Source organism: Amia ocellicauda, chromosome 20 (genome assembly GCF_036373705.1).
Source record: "Amia ocellicauda isolate fAmiCal2 chromosome 20, fAmiCal2.hap1, whole genome shotgun sequence".
In the NCBI taxonomy this organism is placed as follows: Eukaryota; Metazoa; Chordata; class Actinopteri; order Amiiformes; family Amiidae; genus Amia; species Amia ocellicauda.
Window position 1 is genome coordinate 2844508 of NC_089869.1, and position 16361 is coordinate 2860868.

Sequence of the window (16361 nt, forward strand, 5' to 3'; positions counted from 1 at the left end):
ACAATTCTTATTTTGCTCTATATGTCATAGGAAAGTATAATAAGGGCTAAAGTTAGGGGTAATATCATATAAAATGTAAAATCTTAAATACAGTGGAATGCAAGATATGAAAAAAAAACAGCGACACAAAGCAACTATCTGAGCCCTATTCATGCAAGTGTTTTGTAGAAGACTGCAACAAACAGGAAAAGAATGACGAAAGCCTGGAGTCTAAGACAGTGATGAAAAGGAAGAAAGAGCAAAAACAACATGCACAGAAAGACAGATGTCTAGAAATATGACTCATTTAATTTTAAATGTATCTATTTAGCATATAATTATCTAATTAAATGCTAAATAAATATATCTCTTTCCAATGTTAATAGTCGGCTCTGTATTGTTCAAGTCATATTTCACAGCACTGCAGCTCTGTCTGGTCTGTACCTTTTCTATTGCCATAAATGAGTCGCTCTTCAGATGGAGAATCCAGAATAAAAGAAGTGAGATGAAGAAGAGAACGAGTGAATTAAGACAAAAACATAAATAATTTAATTGCTGATGGTGATGTTCAGTAGAATGAAGGTGAAGAAATAAAAGGAAGAGAAAAAAGCCAAGCTGCAACATAGAAAATATTAGTTCAGCAGAAACAAAAACTCTTTTTTTCCTCCCTACTGAAAATGTCTATAAAGAATTGAATCATACTGGATATCTTAGTTTAACACAGCAAGCCAGTGAATGCCTATGAACGGCCTTTCTAAGTAGGAAAAGTGGATTTAGGATCAAATGAGGCTTTTGCTATGCTGTTTTAAAATCAAATGCGTTTTAGAAAATAAATTAAAAATACACAGCTACAAAGTCAGAGATCAAACTATACTCTCAAGGAACAAATTTCATTTTTGAAATATGCTGTAATGAAGATATAGGCTATTACTTACCTTTAAAAAAAAAAAAAAAGTACATCACAAATACTGAAAGTATTACAATTCTCACAGATACAAATCAACAAACATGATATGGAATTTAGTACTTTTCATCCCCCAAAAATCTAAATTTCTCAAAAGCTACTTAGTAAGGGACTAATTTTCATTACTAAAGTTCAGTACCCTGGAAGCCTTTCTATGGTATCCTGTGTCCTGTCTTACTTTATCTTCCTCTCTTCGCACACAGCATGTACAGGTTAAATCCATCTGTTCATCTGTTCAATAAGGTAGCAACTGCTTTTCCCTAGCCCAAAAATGCAGGTATATCACAATATCAATACTTAGCATAGTGGATAAAAAAGAAGATCAAAAAAGTGATCTATTAACAGAAAAATACAGATGATATTCCTTTGATGCTTAAATTCAGTTTTCAAAAACTTACAGTAGCATAAATATCAAGTAACCGGTGGTTAATTGTAAATCCAACACATTACCAGAGCCTGGATTATTTCAAGGGCATTGCATTCTGGTCCATATGTAACACTATTTGTTTAACGTTTTGCACTCCAGGTATTGTATCTTAGTCTGTCCCTCACAGCTAACACTGAACAGCATACACTAGCCTTGTAAAGTAGTTAAATAAACACTAAGTTCCATACCATAGATAGGACTCTCCAAAATAATGTATTTTGTAAATAACGTAAACTTTTTTTTCCTAGTACAATAATCTGAAAAGACATTATCTTTTGTTATTTCTTAATTCAACCACTGATTTACACAGTCATGGTGCCACACTATTGATATATTTTCTCAGAGACACCATGACTTAACCTACCATTGTTTGTAGGCAAGTTTAATTTACATGTATGCAATGTGAGTGAAATTTTACAGCAGCACAGATCACTAAATATTCCACACTGCATCACTGTTTTTTATACCCTTAAACCACATTTTATGAGTGATATGAATAATTGTATATTGTATTGCAATAATATTCAACATGTTTCACTCCTGATAACTGATTTAACGCCCCTAATACATTAGCTTTATTCATTTTTTATTTTTTTGATGTAGAACATAAAACACAAGAAAAGGGAATCCGACTGCACACAAGCATCACATTACCGTCTAATTGATCTTCACCCTCTGTCATTAACTCATCATCCGAGCAGATATTAAGGACATTCACCAGCATCTCTGTAACTGATTAAAGTACAATGTGTTAGTTTATTACAGGAGGAAGGATGGACAATTGCAGGCATGTACCCATTCATACAGAAAACAGAGAATGCAAGCATTAACGTTGTAGCCTTGGGAAAGAGACGCTACAGAAGCATATGGATTTTGGAGACCAATATTCTGGACATGTTTGTAAAAATTCAATAATTTCCCCGTTTTGCCAGTTTCCCTCCATTGTGTTTACTGGGCTATTGGTTCTAACCAGGGTGCCGGTTCAGTTCGGACTCACTACCAAGAACAAATAGTCAAGAGGGAAATGCAAACGATACGTCAATCTACAGGAGGTTCAAGGAAGGACAATGTGCCTTATTCTGGGTCTCAAATGCAAAAATTGAGCCCTGAGAAATTCACAGATGAATTGAAATGAATTGGCTTTTAAAAATTAAAAAAACATAAATAAAAGTATGAATGGATTCAGATTATATTTTTTTTTGCATTCACAACACAATATGATCACTATCACAGTACCATGTTTCTAAGTATGTTTTAACATACCTTTCTCACCAACAAAAGGTAATGACCATGTGAAGACATCCATGAAATTAGGCAACCAGTACGGATGTGGTGAACAGTTGAATTGGCGAATATTCATCACATTACTTTCATATTTTAATACAGCAGCTGAAATAACAAATGCAGTGTAATTTAAACAAACACAAAAACACACAAAAGAACAGGAAACTCTAGAAGCTGTAATACTTGACTATGATAGCACATTGTGTATGGTAATAACAGACACACTGAAAAGCAATATCCCAGTCCTTCAGATTCAGATAGACTGCACATATATAACCGAGTAGAGTATGTTACAAAGAAAATTATAGATCACAGGATTTTTCCTAAACAGATTTATAGATCACTGAAATGTCATAACACACCTAATGCTGGTTTATAAGCACTAGATACTGCCCAAGAATGTGCAGTAAAACAGGCTTAAGCTTGTGGAAATCTGTTTTTAAATTAATCAGAACACTGACCACTAATGGCTGGAAAAAATTGAACTATGAAAACTAACTATATTATTAAGCTAAAGCTGGAGTTTATCATTACAATAATTATATTAATAAACACTTTCATATTTTAGGTGGAAAATAGCTGACAGTTGAAATAATATGTTCAAAGTCTAATCTTGCCTTTTTTAGATTCACAACTCAGAAAGCACTTTGAGGTGGTTCTCAGCAATGAAAACTTACACTATAAAATAAAATAAAACTGTAATTATAATACTGTATTCAGGTGAACACAGCTCAAGAAGATCAATACATACTTTAACATGTGTGTGCTTAGTGAACAGATATGGTAAAACCTTGCCTAGCTTGCCTAATAAGTACAAAATAATGGTCAATGAAATTGTTACTTACCTTTGTTATTGTATACATCTAAATAGTTGGGTGCTGAAAAAATTGTAATTAATGATGGGAAACCTGTAGTTTGACTTTTTCTGTACATTCTGTACCTGAAAGACAGATTGAATATTTTACAAACAAAACCCCTTCGCAACATGTACATAAAAAAAAGATCAGAATAGAAAAGCTATGCAAATCTGGTATCAAATAATACTTACCCTGCGTCCTGAGCTTCATGTGCTCTAATAATTGATAGCAAGTTATTGGATTGCAAAAATTCACAGACTGCAGGATAGCTGAAAGTAGAAATAATGGGTTATATTCACATTTAAATCACCAACTTAGAAATTAAAGAGCTGATGTGAACAAGCTCATAGTAAGTTCCACACTACCTGTAAAAGTAAGAGCATCCACGGACTGTGTTATGGCTAAAGTGTTCTTGTGACTTCTCGTTTCCAAAGTCCTCTGAAGGATCTGACCACAACAGGTCACACATTGGCCCAAACGCAGGTGGCTCTTTGAATCTATCTAACTGTGCAAACACACACAAAAGAGTACATTAGTAAGGCTTCTCTTGGAAAGCACTCTCATGTGTGATTTGAGATGTAAGTTGATGATTAAGTTGTTTTTCTGATCTGGTGATATAGGCCATCCTGTCCCAGCACAGGTGGGCAAGGGGTGTGCAATTGCGTTGGGGCTCCTTCGCCAGCCAGAACTGTTCAGCTGATGCTGCCGGCCCACCCACAGCACCTGTGCCTCCTCTTATTTAACCTCTCTTTCTTGTCTTGCAGTAACCCCCACAGAACCCATGTTGCCCTGTCTTTCCCTCTCCCCACACAAACCTGCTGAGAAGCCACTCTCAACCCTACTGTGTTTTTGATTCCCCACTTCCTATAGTGCTTTCTCTGTTTTATTTGTTTTGATTTATTTGTGATGTAGTAGGCTAATGTTAGCGTTACTAGTCCAAATAATACCCCTGAGGAAATGTTATTTTTTGTTTCATGAGCCTGTTTGCTCATACTGTCAATGTCAAACAGTGAGCACTGTTGGTTAGATACAAAAACAACTTGAACATAAAGGGGCCCAAAGACCACAATTAGGAAATCCTGCATAGAGAAATGTAATGAAGTTTTCTATTCTAGTGATGGCCTAAGGGCATTTCTCAGGTCTAATCTTACCTTAATATTAATTAAAAGTAAATAACTATATTAAAGTAAATGCATATAGTACAGCTTACATTTATTTAAATTAAAATAATAAAGTGATACTTACTCTTCTAATATCATCTAAAGTTTGAATTTCTGGTGAAAGGCCACCGTGGACACATAGAAACTGTTGGTTTAAAAGTGCAGCAAGTGGTAGACAATCAAAGGCATCCATGCAGGCATCGTACACTCGTTCAGAATACTTGATTTTACCTGTGAAGAAACAGGGCATACTGTGATACATAATTAACCAAAGGAATCAGGCTCATTCAGTATTATGGGGTTGCAATAATCATTCAGTAAAATTAAAACATAGTTTCTGACAGAATTCTAACAGAGATGGGAGATTACCTTCCTGTTTGTAAACTGTTAAAATCCCATTCAAAATACCAACAACCGCCTGACATGAGCATTTTGGAGACAAATGACATGCTTCTTTTAAAAGCTAATTGCAATTAAACTATGTCTAATAAACCAGATTAAAATATGTCCAATTCACCAGCAGATATCTTAATATAAGCAGAGGGAATGGAAAAAGAACATTAAGAACTATGACAGCTGCAGCAAACAAGACAAAAAAGGAACAAAAATGACAGAGAGCACATCTTAACAGTAGATGGCAGTATACTTAAATAGTAATATAATACATGTATTTTACATTCAATCATATAAATACTACAAAGTGTATTACTATTTAATACTGTTTATTCTTCATCTTTTATTTTTTATTTTATTTTCTTCAAAAATGTAATTGTAACATGATTAATATATGTTCTATTAAAGATTTATATGTTTTAGTAAAAATAATACTAATAATAATTGTATTTACATTAAACAAGCTCTGTGATATATACTATACAGTGTAAATATAATTTATTACAAAAGATGACTGATGTTATGCGCCACTGCACAGATGGTGCTAATAACATACAAAGTCTGTAGATATGCTGTATACTTACATTCCTGTTTGAATGTGAAATACTCTGTGAGGTGTCTGCATTCATGATTGCCTCTTAAAAGGAACAGTGTGGATGGGTATAGAATTTTCAGCACCCACAAATACAGAACACACTGAGAAAGAAAAGCAATTTGTAGAATTTATATTTCAAGTTAATTCATCACTTACAGAACACTCAACTTGTTTTTCATGAATACACACAAATAATAACATGATTTTCACCTCCAGCCTGCTTAGCCAATCAGAAAACCAAAGCTTCATCTCAACAATGATATTGAGTAATTTGTTTAATATTATGGATTTTTGCTCATTAATTGCATTATCTGTCCTATATTTTCTGAGTTTAGGATTAAATCAGGAGATATCAGTCTTGTTCTCATTAAATTATGTGTAGTTTTTAGAGCATGAGACCAATATACTGATTTAAACATTAAACTTTAAAATTCAGACAAGTTTTAAGGCCAGATTTGTGATCGGTGTTCCTTCTCTTACCTCTATACTGAAGTAGCCTCTGTCTACATAGTCACCAAGGAAGAGATATCTAGTGTTGGCTGGGGATCCTCCCACTTCAAATAGCTTCATCAAGTCAAAGAACTGCCCGTGAATATCACCACACACTGTGAAAACAGACATATTCTTGAAATGGAAATCAACAATGTACAGTTCATAAAAGTTAGCACTTGGATCCTCTACTCTAGTTAGGATGCATTAAAGATGCAACACTAACCAAACACAAATATTCTAATTATTCTGCCATTATAAACTTATAGTCTACTTGGTCAGATGTATTTTCAGCAATATTGTAAAAATAAGTATCAATTAAAAAATAAAGAGTTCTTTCTAATTTGGTTAGAATTGGGAATTTAATGTCTGACTGGAGCCGTTCAGTGTATTTCCTTCTCCACTTTTGCATCTGACCACAGTTCCTGTTGACCTTTAAATTCATAGTTTGTGGATCTGCTTCCATAAGTTTTCATAGTTACTTTAAAATATTCTTCTGACCGAAAATGATTCTGAATGCAGGTACTGAAAGAAGATCATGTAGGCTACACTTCGCATTCAAGCTAAAGTAGTTCAAGACTGGAATAAAAATATAGAGCCATTCCTTTTGGTATGCAAGCACATTGGAAACAATGCATAAAATACCTTTAGCCCATTAGTTTATGCTTATGTCAAAGTGTTCCAGGCCTCCAATCTGATCAATTTCACTAAACAGACTCTCAATCCACCACAAAGCACATATTTTCTCTTAAAAAATAAACCTTTACAACTAGTTAGCTCTCTGGATCATTTTCAGAATTCAATTAATGCATGTTAAAGTTAAAATGATACAACAATAATTCAAAATAATTAACTTACATTTCATGTAAGTGAATTTACATTTCCTACTTTCTTTATATAACCCACTGCAGTCCTGTGCTTAAACACACTGAGAAGAGAGACTATGATTTTACAGCTATGCAAATTAGTCTCACTATAAATAATACAAGTTATAATAAGAGATAAATACAAGATGGTGTGAATTTCACACATAAAAAGTTTCAGAGTTTAAGGGTTTCTATTTATGACATTAATGCTGAAGGTCTACTGAAGCTGACTCCTGACTTTAATTGTTAAAGAGTAAAAAAACAAAAAGCATTAATATTATGCCTAAACACTACTGGATCACTTATGCTATAACACACTAATTAAATATATATATATCACTGACTAATCAATACAACTTTTACATTACAACTGAGTCATACAGATGTGCTCAAATTTGTTGGTACCCTTACAGCTCATTGAAATAATACTTCATTCCTCCTGAAAAGTGATTAAATGAAAAGCTATTGCATCATGTATACTTGCATGCCTTTGGTATGTCATAGAATAAAGCAAAGAAGCTGTGACAAGAGATTAATTATTGCTCATTCTACAAAGATATTCTAAAATGGCCTGGACACATTTGTTAGTACATCTTAGAAAAGATAATAAATAATTGGATTATAGTGATATTCCAAACTAATTAGTTTCTTTAATTAGTATCACACGTCCCCAATCTTGTAATCAGTCATTCAGCCTATTCAAATGGAGGAAAGTAGTCACTGTGCCGTTTGGTATCATTGTGTGCACCACACTGAACATGGACCAGAGAAAGCAAAGGAGAGAGTTGTCTGAGGAGATCAGAAAGAAAATAATAGACAAGCATGGTAAAGGTAATGCTACAAGACCATCTCCAAGCAGCTTGATGTTCCTGTGACAACAGTTGCAAATATTATTTAGAAGTTCAAGGTCCATGGAACTGTAGCCAACCTCCCTTGGCGCATCTGCAAGAGGAAAATCGACCCCAGATTGAACAGAAGGATAGTGGGAATGACAGAAAAAGAACCAAGGATAACTGCCAAAGAGATACAAGCTGAACTCCAAGGTGAAGGTACATCAGTTTCTGATCGCACCATCCGTCCCTTTTTGAGCGAAAGTGGCCTCCATGGAAGGAGACCCAGAGGACTCTACTTTTGAAAGAAAAACATAAAAAAGTCAGACTGGAATTTGTTAAAATGCATATTGACAAGCCACAATCCTTCTGGGAGAATGTCCTTTGGACAGATGAGTCAAAACTGGAGCTTTTTGGCAAGTCACATCAGCTCTATGTTTACAAACGAAAAAATTAAGCTTTCAAAGAAAAGAACACCATACCTACAGTGAAACATGGAGGAGGCTCTGTGATGTTTTGGGGCTGCTCTGCTGTGCCTGGTACAAGGTGCCTTGAATCTGTGCAGGGCACAATGAAATCTGAAGACTATCAAGGCATGGTCGCAGGTCATGGGTCCTCCAAAAGGATAATTACCCAAAACACACGGCTAAAAGCACCCAAGAATGGATAAGAACAAAACATTGGACTGTTCTGAGGTGGCCTTGTATGAGTCCTGATCTGAATCCTATCGAACATCTATGGAAAGAGCTGAAACTTGCAGTCTGGAGAAGGTACCCATCAAACCTGAGACAGCTGAAGCAGTTTGCTCAGGAAGAGTGGGCCAAACTACCTGTTAACAGGTGCAGAAGTCTCAATGAGAGCTACAAAAAACATTTGATTGCAGTGATTGCCTCTAAAGGTTGTGCAACAAAATATTAGTTTGAGGGTACCATCATTTTTGTCCATGCCACTTTCATTTGTTTTTTTATTTATAATATTATGTTGAAAAATTAAATCAAAAGCAAAGCCTGATTTCTATTAAATATAGAATAAACAATGGTGGATGCCAATTAATTTAGTCAGTTTCAAGTTATTTCAGAGTTACATTCTTACACTCAGCGTGCATTCTTTGTTTTTTGTGGAACACGTCTGTACATGTGATGTTATAAATAGATGTCCACAATGAGAAGCTCTTGACAGACTTGGACATTCAATATATACTTGTCATTATCTATTGTCTTCTTCCCTCTTCAGACATGCATTTGCTTAGCTGTAAAACCATGGAATTAATGCTTCATAATGTGGTACAATTTGGTTCTATATTGTATCATGGTAAGAATAAATAAACACATACATAGAAAATATGAAAAATAACCAGGAATAATTTGTTTTATTTCAAGTTTAAGTAAACATAATCTTTTGACCTTTAAGAGACATACAGGAAAGAACTGGAAAGCTAAATGGTAAAGCCACCCAACTCAACCCCCCACACCACCACAAAATCATTAAAGCAGTGAATTAGGGTAATTCATATTATTATTATTATTATTATTGTATAAAACCATATGCAAAATGACCACCATTTTCAGTTTCCAAATGTCAAGCCTCTAGTTGTTGCTGGCTGTGAATGAGTCACTGACCTAATTTCTTGGTCAAAGATAATGATGAGTTTCAACTACCTATGGGACAATAAAGAATGAAAAACTGACACAGTGGCTCGTTCTTGTTGGTTATATAATGTATTGCAGAGACAGCTTGAAGTTGAAAATGTGGAAAATCAGATCCTTATGTATTGAATATAATAGTTTTCTTGTATTTTTCTGGTCCTATGAAATTTTGTAAATGCATGGTAGACCTAGTTTGTTCACATAACACATTTAAGTTAATAACTGTGACATTGGGACACCAAAAGAGATCATATAAGAAGCTTTACAGGAATTCATAAAGTGCCAAGAGCACAGCTTGAGGCCTGTATCCTGGACATCTCTAATTCTAATCCAAGCTACACTGTTTGCTGGCTGTAGTCAGGAACACTAAAATTAAACTGGCACCTTCAGGATGGCTTTGGTTAGAGTCAGCAAGGGGACTTCTTTCGACCTAGCAGCAGCTATTATCACTGACAGGTTGCCTGAAGGACAGGATGGTATCAGAAGAATCTGTTTCAGTCCTCTCGTTGGTAACTCTAGGAGAGATTTCCTGTTCTTCCACAACAGTATTGCAGCAAAAGATGTATTGAGGTGTCCGACAAAATGCGGCAGGCTTAAATGCGCAAACAAACTGCTCCTATCCATTCACTGCTATTTTAACCTAATTTCCAGGGTACTAGATTTGAAAAGTAGGCTAACTGAACACAGTTTGCTTCTTAAAGCCATTTATGTATTGAGGCAATACATGTTTTCAATAAGTTTTCCAATTATTGATATAAAAGGTTTCCCATTGTTTCACACACTGCACTGCAGTAGAAGGAGGGATTTAACTGAACTGTTGATGACCTGAAAATCTCAAGTAACTCAGTGCTGACCTGTGATAGGGGCTTGCACTTCTATCATAGTTTTCTCACGGCGCAGGATTTCAGCCCCTTCATTAATAATTCGAAGTGCAATTTCTTCTTCCATGCGTCCCTCCTTAATAAGGTGGTTCTTCAGAATCTCCGCCCGTGGCTTGCCATTGGCATCAAACACTTCTTCAGCCGTCAGCCGGTGAGTGGGTGGAAAGGCGACAGCTGGAATACACACAAAGCAGGGGAAATTATTTTCATACAGAGCCTTACAGAAAAGAGGTGTTTAAAGCACTTGATGTAAATATATAAATATACACACATAAATATATATTTTTAATAATTTCTAAAATAGATAATTACATCTCTGGTACTAGAGAACCATGGTTTGGCAGATGTAACAGGAGGCCTCCGTCTTAAATAGTCAATAAATACCTGAAAAATCTCTTACCTTGTAATTGCTCTAATTAATCAAGTAAATGATCCAGTTATTTCATTCTGAGCTCAGGGTGTGGCTATCCAGAACCAGATGCCTGCTATGATATTTTTGCTTCTGCATACAATTGTATTGCAGATAATAGCCTTGGTAATAGGTTTTATAATAAGTAACAGATGGGACAGAAAGGGACCACCCCACAGAAGTTAGGTTCCCTCTTAACTACCAAAGTACACAAATACACACAAACATCGCATGTTTCAAATAATGAGTTGTATAACACTAAAATATGTGCTTGATTTGTATTTAGTTGTTTTCTCTGCAAAATTATGGTATGTCTATGCAGTTCAAATCCAGTAGAGTAGGCTTATATATTTGAACTCCACAAAAATGTACAAACATATGTTTTTTCTGAAAGTTCGGTTACGTTTGCAAGATCAGGCATAGTAAGAATTTATAACCCTAAAAGTGTGTGTGTGTGGGGGCGGGGGGGGATTAATATAATTACCTAAATTTATAACTTAACTTTAAACCAGGACTTTTTGATTTAAAGACAGGATAATTTAACCTTTTATGACTTCCAATAACAATCTAATTTATGATGCAATTCCCTGTCCTTCTTTATAATTATTGTTTAGTAACATAACGGCATTTAAAACAAATATGCTTTCCTACGTCATTGAAATTCTACAAGCTTCTGGGTTATATCTTCTGGAGTGCTGGAAGATGCATGCTGTCTGCTTGTGGGAACAGGTTGAGTGTACTAGAAAAGAGAGAACTCGGTCACTGCCCCAGAGCCCTCTTTATCATTGTCATTCCAGCGCTGGGAAGAACCGATTCCAAATTGCTCTTCAGATCCTAAGAACTTTAAACTTTTAATTGTTCCAAGTTGTTTAAGCGACATACACCGGTATTGCGGTATATTAAAAATTCATATCATAACAAAAATAAACACCGGTATTCGGTATGAACCAGTATACCGCCCAGCACTAGTTCCAACTTTCAAACTGTCCCAGGAATATATGATATTGCTCTTAGAATACACTTTTTTGTTTGTTTTACCCTGGGAACTTTGCTTTAGCAGTTAAAATAGAATCATAACAGAGTGGTCCAGCTAGATGTTTGGTTAACAAGAAAAAGTCACAAATCAATGAGGCTGAGACATTTTTTTGTATATGTTTGTGCTCTGAGTAGTTGCTGACCTCCTCAAACAGGGGATCTGAGAATCCGGATCCACTGTGAAACAGGTTGAGGTTGTGCACACTTTTTGGAAAAACACCAATCCGTTGTGATGGATTTTTCTGTGGATTTAATGTTTCATGTCTTCTTCTTATGATGGTAAACTTCAACATTCTCAAATGTTCAGAAACAAAATCGACCTTTATCATATTTAACCTTACATAAACAGTATGTCCTGTTCTATATTGCATTGTCATCTCACTACTGTCATTGCACTGTACTAGGTTTCATGGCAGATTTATGATATGCCTAAAAATACGAATTCAAACTGCCCTGATACATCTGCTTTCATAAGGACATCAACGTGTAGTGTACATATTATTTAATGGAAAACGCACCATATTACAGATTCTACTGTACTGTAACCAGATGTTAGCTATACACTATACCTCGACAAAATAATTACCTTCAGCAATTTACCTTGTTGACATACATAGAATCAGTACCTGAGAGATCAGAAATCATGGAATAGGAATAGGAATAAACACACACACACACACCAAAACCATCAGATAGAATTCTTGTGTTGCATTTAATATAATCATTAGTAGCACTGTGCATTACAATTACACCTGCTACTAATGATTATATTAAACGCAACACAAGAATTCTATCTGACGGTTTTGGATTGTTACCCTGACTATTTTCACTGTTCATTTAAACTGATTGGCTAGTAACGGTGTACTACACAATTTGAACAAATTGCTTATTACTGCAGATTACAGCCATTAGCCTAATTTATTAACAGTTTTAAACTGGATGGATTTCAATATACTTACACAGTGGTATTCCCCCACCATTTAAAACTAACAGATGTTCTCAAAAGTTGTTCTTGGACAATTCCATTATTAAATTAGGGTTTACAGGAAGACTTAATTAAAATGACAGTACTCAATTAATGGAGCACTTACAACATTTACCAGCTGACTGAGTTTGTATTATTTGCCCTTGTGAATACCAGCCTACTTGTTAAAAAGTTAGCACCTGTCATTAGCCAATAGTCTTCTCCTAAAATAAGCCAATGTTGCTTGATAGACTCAATGCTGCAACAATTATCATGTTTTACATATCCAGGTAATCCAGGGAAAAATGGATTCTGGATTAACACAAACCTGAAAGTCCAGTATTATTGTGGTGTTAGTCGTAGTAATAATACATAATAATAATAATAATAATAATAATAATAATAATAAATTGCAACAAATATAAATCCAGCTATTGTGTTAGTGTTACAGCCACTCAGGAGCCCTTACACAAGTGCCCCTCGGGGCCATGGCAATTTTGAAAAAAAAATAAGGGCGATCGGAGCTCCTTGAATTGGATTTGAACCGCGTGAATTTCTCATTCCTCTTTGCCCTCATTTTGCACCCCCTCCACGAATTCCTGGCTACGCCACTGCTTATGCATATACACACACTGTATTTACCTTAATTCAAGGCAACCGTCATCTGAGCATAACAGAGCAATGCTTTACTATTCCAATAATAAGAAATAAAAATTACTATGGTGTTTAGCAAAAGGATATAGGCTACATTTACACAATCTTAATATTTTGGCCTGCATTTCTCCTTCCCCTTTCTGAAAGAGTGGCAGTATGCTTAATTAGGACTGCTGTGAAATAGCCCCATTTGTACTTAAAGCAACAGTAGATTTATCAAAGTTATTGGCACATAATATGCTTTATGGTTCAAAAATAGACAATGGTAGTTTTCGGTTTCTCAGGACAGGTGACCTCATTCCTAAGGAAAATTATCACAGGGTGCCTAACCCTCCCTCATACTTAAATGCAGCCAAGGTGAGAATTGATATTGATATTTTATAATGTGTTAAGATGCATGGTATTATTTCTAAATTGAGTGATTTTTGTGTGACATTGTAAATCAAATAATCACTAGAACATCAGATCACCATAGCCTACTGGTAAACATATGGTTAGATTTCACATCTTGGAATGCAGCATTAATCCATTAATGGTCAATATGGAACAATAATTGAATGGTTCTCTTTTTAGTGCTGGATTGCTTGTGTATGACTAAGTGGATATTGTAGTTTTAGAGTGTATTATGAGGGAAACTTCACTTCAAGTGCAGAATCACTGTAACTAAGACAGAGGCCTTGGAAATGGAACCCCTTTCATGCTGATGATTTATGTAAGACCAAGCTGTAGCTTTAAGGTATTGTGAGTCTAGATGTCTCGTAAGAAAACAATGAATGCATTCATATCAACAAAGGATAGGTTTTCCATCTTGAATAGATTTTTAATGGTATACATTAATTAGACATGAAGTGGGTCTTGTACATGGTTCACAAAATATGCAATACATACTAAGAGTTGTTGTTTTGTCTCGCCTTCAGTGCAACTATAATTTGCAGGGCACAGTGACAGCCATGCTGCAAGCACTACTGAAAAGAGCACGCCTACTTCTTGACACAGGGCCTGATAAGACCAGGAAAAAAGCAACATATGAATTATTTGCATTAAGTACAAACTTGAGCATGCCCTGAAATAAAGCAATTCACTTAATGGCATTACATTCATGTCATATTCGATTTCACATAGATTTATTTTTTTAACATTATTATCAACTGCACTGTTGGATACAATGTTCTTGTGACTATGGGCTTTTCTAAAGTAATAATTCCTTATTATTGTTGTTAAAGACCTGGCATAGGTAAGTGTATTAAAATATCATATTAACATCTATATTATACATGTATGTATTATATATATATATATATATATATATATATATATATATATATATATATATATATTGTACTGATATGGATAATTATGCTTTGAAATGTACTGTATTATGGCACTTTTGTATTGCTCTTATACTTTCTAAGTCGCCCTGGATAAGGGCGTCTGCTAGAAATGAGTAATACAAATACTAATTATTAAATAATACTGAATCATGCTTAATAATAGATTATTAGTATTATTATGATCATTATAATTATTATTACCAGTTGATTGTATTATTTGCCTCCTTTTTTTATACATACACAAACACACACACGCACGCACACACTATACTGAACATTAAATACATACTCGAGCTTGCCCTGAAATAAAGCAATGAACCTAGAATTGCATTTCACACATATTATATATAGGCTAAACTTTAAGCTGCTAAATAAGTATTTCAATGACAAAGCTAGAAGAAACAGTGTAAAGCAAATATGTGCAGAGGTGACAAAACACGCTGCCCTGTTGCTACACATACTGCTGTGCTGGAGAATTGAAATGCGTGCAACGAAAAAAGGTCAAACGAACTCGAATAACCCAGTACACTTACACATTGAAATGAGCTATGAAAGTGATCTGGCAGCTAGGCTAAACATAAATATTTGCCCATGCAAAGTAGGTTCGCCATTTTGAACATAAAGAATTGAGTGACAACACAAATCCAAGAGCTGAAAAGCAACCAGACTCACATTTTATCACCCGATCACTGCCAGGGAGTAATCCGTCCTTAGTGGACATGCTGATGAAGGCTCTGTCGTGGTTTGTTATGTTTTTTTATTATTCAGGTCAATCTCTCTTTGCACTCCTCGGGTATTTTGTCGCTGCGGCAGCCCCCCTTCTATCAATGGTGCCGTTTATTTTCATAGAGCCAGTGTGAATGTTAGCAAATGACAAGACAGGGGTAGTTAGCTTGAGAGAGGATAAATCGCCTCAGACACTGATTTTCAATGCTGCGCTTCAGACCAACATGGCGGAATGAGTGTGTGCGAAAGGGAGAGCGGCATTCGCAGACTGTAGCGACCCTCTGCGCGTCTCCAAGGGACTGGTTTCATACAGTGAATTATTACCCTGCCTATTGAATGAGCTCTGTGAATACATTACAGTGACCTCTGTCGGGTGGATATTGAAAACTATCACCTCATCTACGGGCAGTAAGTGTACTATAACTGTACATGAGACTATGATCTTATTTGAAGCCGTTATTGTTGCAGGCTACCAAATCAAATCTTATCAAAAAGACGTGGGTCTGCTTATCCTGACCTTGTCATTAATAGACAGCAAAGTTATTGTCTAGTCAGAAACAAATGATGCTAGTAATCGCAATGGAATACATTTATTTCTTACTTTGATCTGTCTGTGTCGAGGGATGTCCCTGAGCTCCTTTATGTTTTCAGATTGTATTCCATCAGCCTAATTAATCCAGAATAGAAAAAGCAACTAGGTCCACCTCTATTATTGGTCCAGACCTGCCAGTCTTTCAACCAACAAACCGGGCAAAGTTTATGACACATTTTCATCCTGTATAACTCCATCTTTCTTTTGTCTATATTTTGTGAATCAGGACAAATATAAAAATTATATACTGATGCTAGTTGACGTCAGAGAAGAGAAATA

At 35.3% G+C, this 16361-nt stretch overlaps 1 protein-coding gene across 6 annotated transcripts in view; it reads right to left on the reverse strand.

Annotated features, from left to right (window-relative positions):
• Positions 1-15778, reverse strand: part of LOC136715587 (serine/threonine-protein phosphatase 2B catalytic subunit beta isoform) — a 33769-nt gene extending 17991 nt beyond the window's left edge. For 4 of the 6 annotated variants that reach the window (XM_066692849.1, XM_066692846.1, XM_066692848.1 and 1 more), the window contains exons 1-10: positions 15437-15778; positions 10345-10545; positions 6140-6264; positions 5649-5760; positions 4757-4902; positions 3877-4016; positions 3703-3780; positions 3500-3594; positions 2634-2759; positions 2025-2102 (exon numbers count right to left, since the gene is read on the reverse strand). In XM_066692849.1, coding sequence (XP_066548946.1) covers positions 2025-2102; positions 2634-2759; positions 3500-3594; positions 3703-3780; positions 3877-4016; positions 4757-4902; positions 5649-5760; positions 6140-6264; positions 10345-10545; positions 15437-15485 — 1150 coding nt within the window. In that variant the 5' untranslated portion in view covers positions 15486-15778. Of the gene's footprint in view, positions 1-423; positions 451-2024; positions 2103-2633; positions 2760-3499; positions 3595-3702; positions 3781-3876; positions 4017-4756; positions 4903-5648; positions 5761-6139; positions 6265-10344; positions 10546-15436 lie in introns of all 6 variants that reach the window. The other 2 variants (XM_066692847.1, XM_066692844.1) reach the window with 1 other exon arrangement.
• Between the last annotated feature and the right edge of the window lie 583 nt (positions 15779-16361).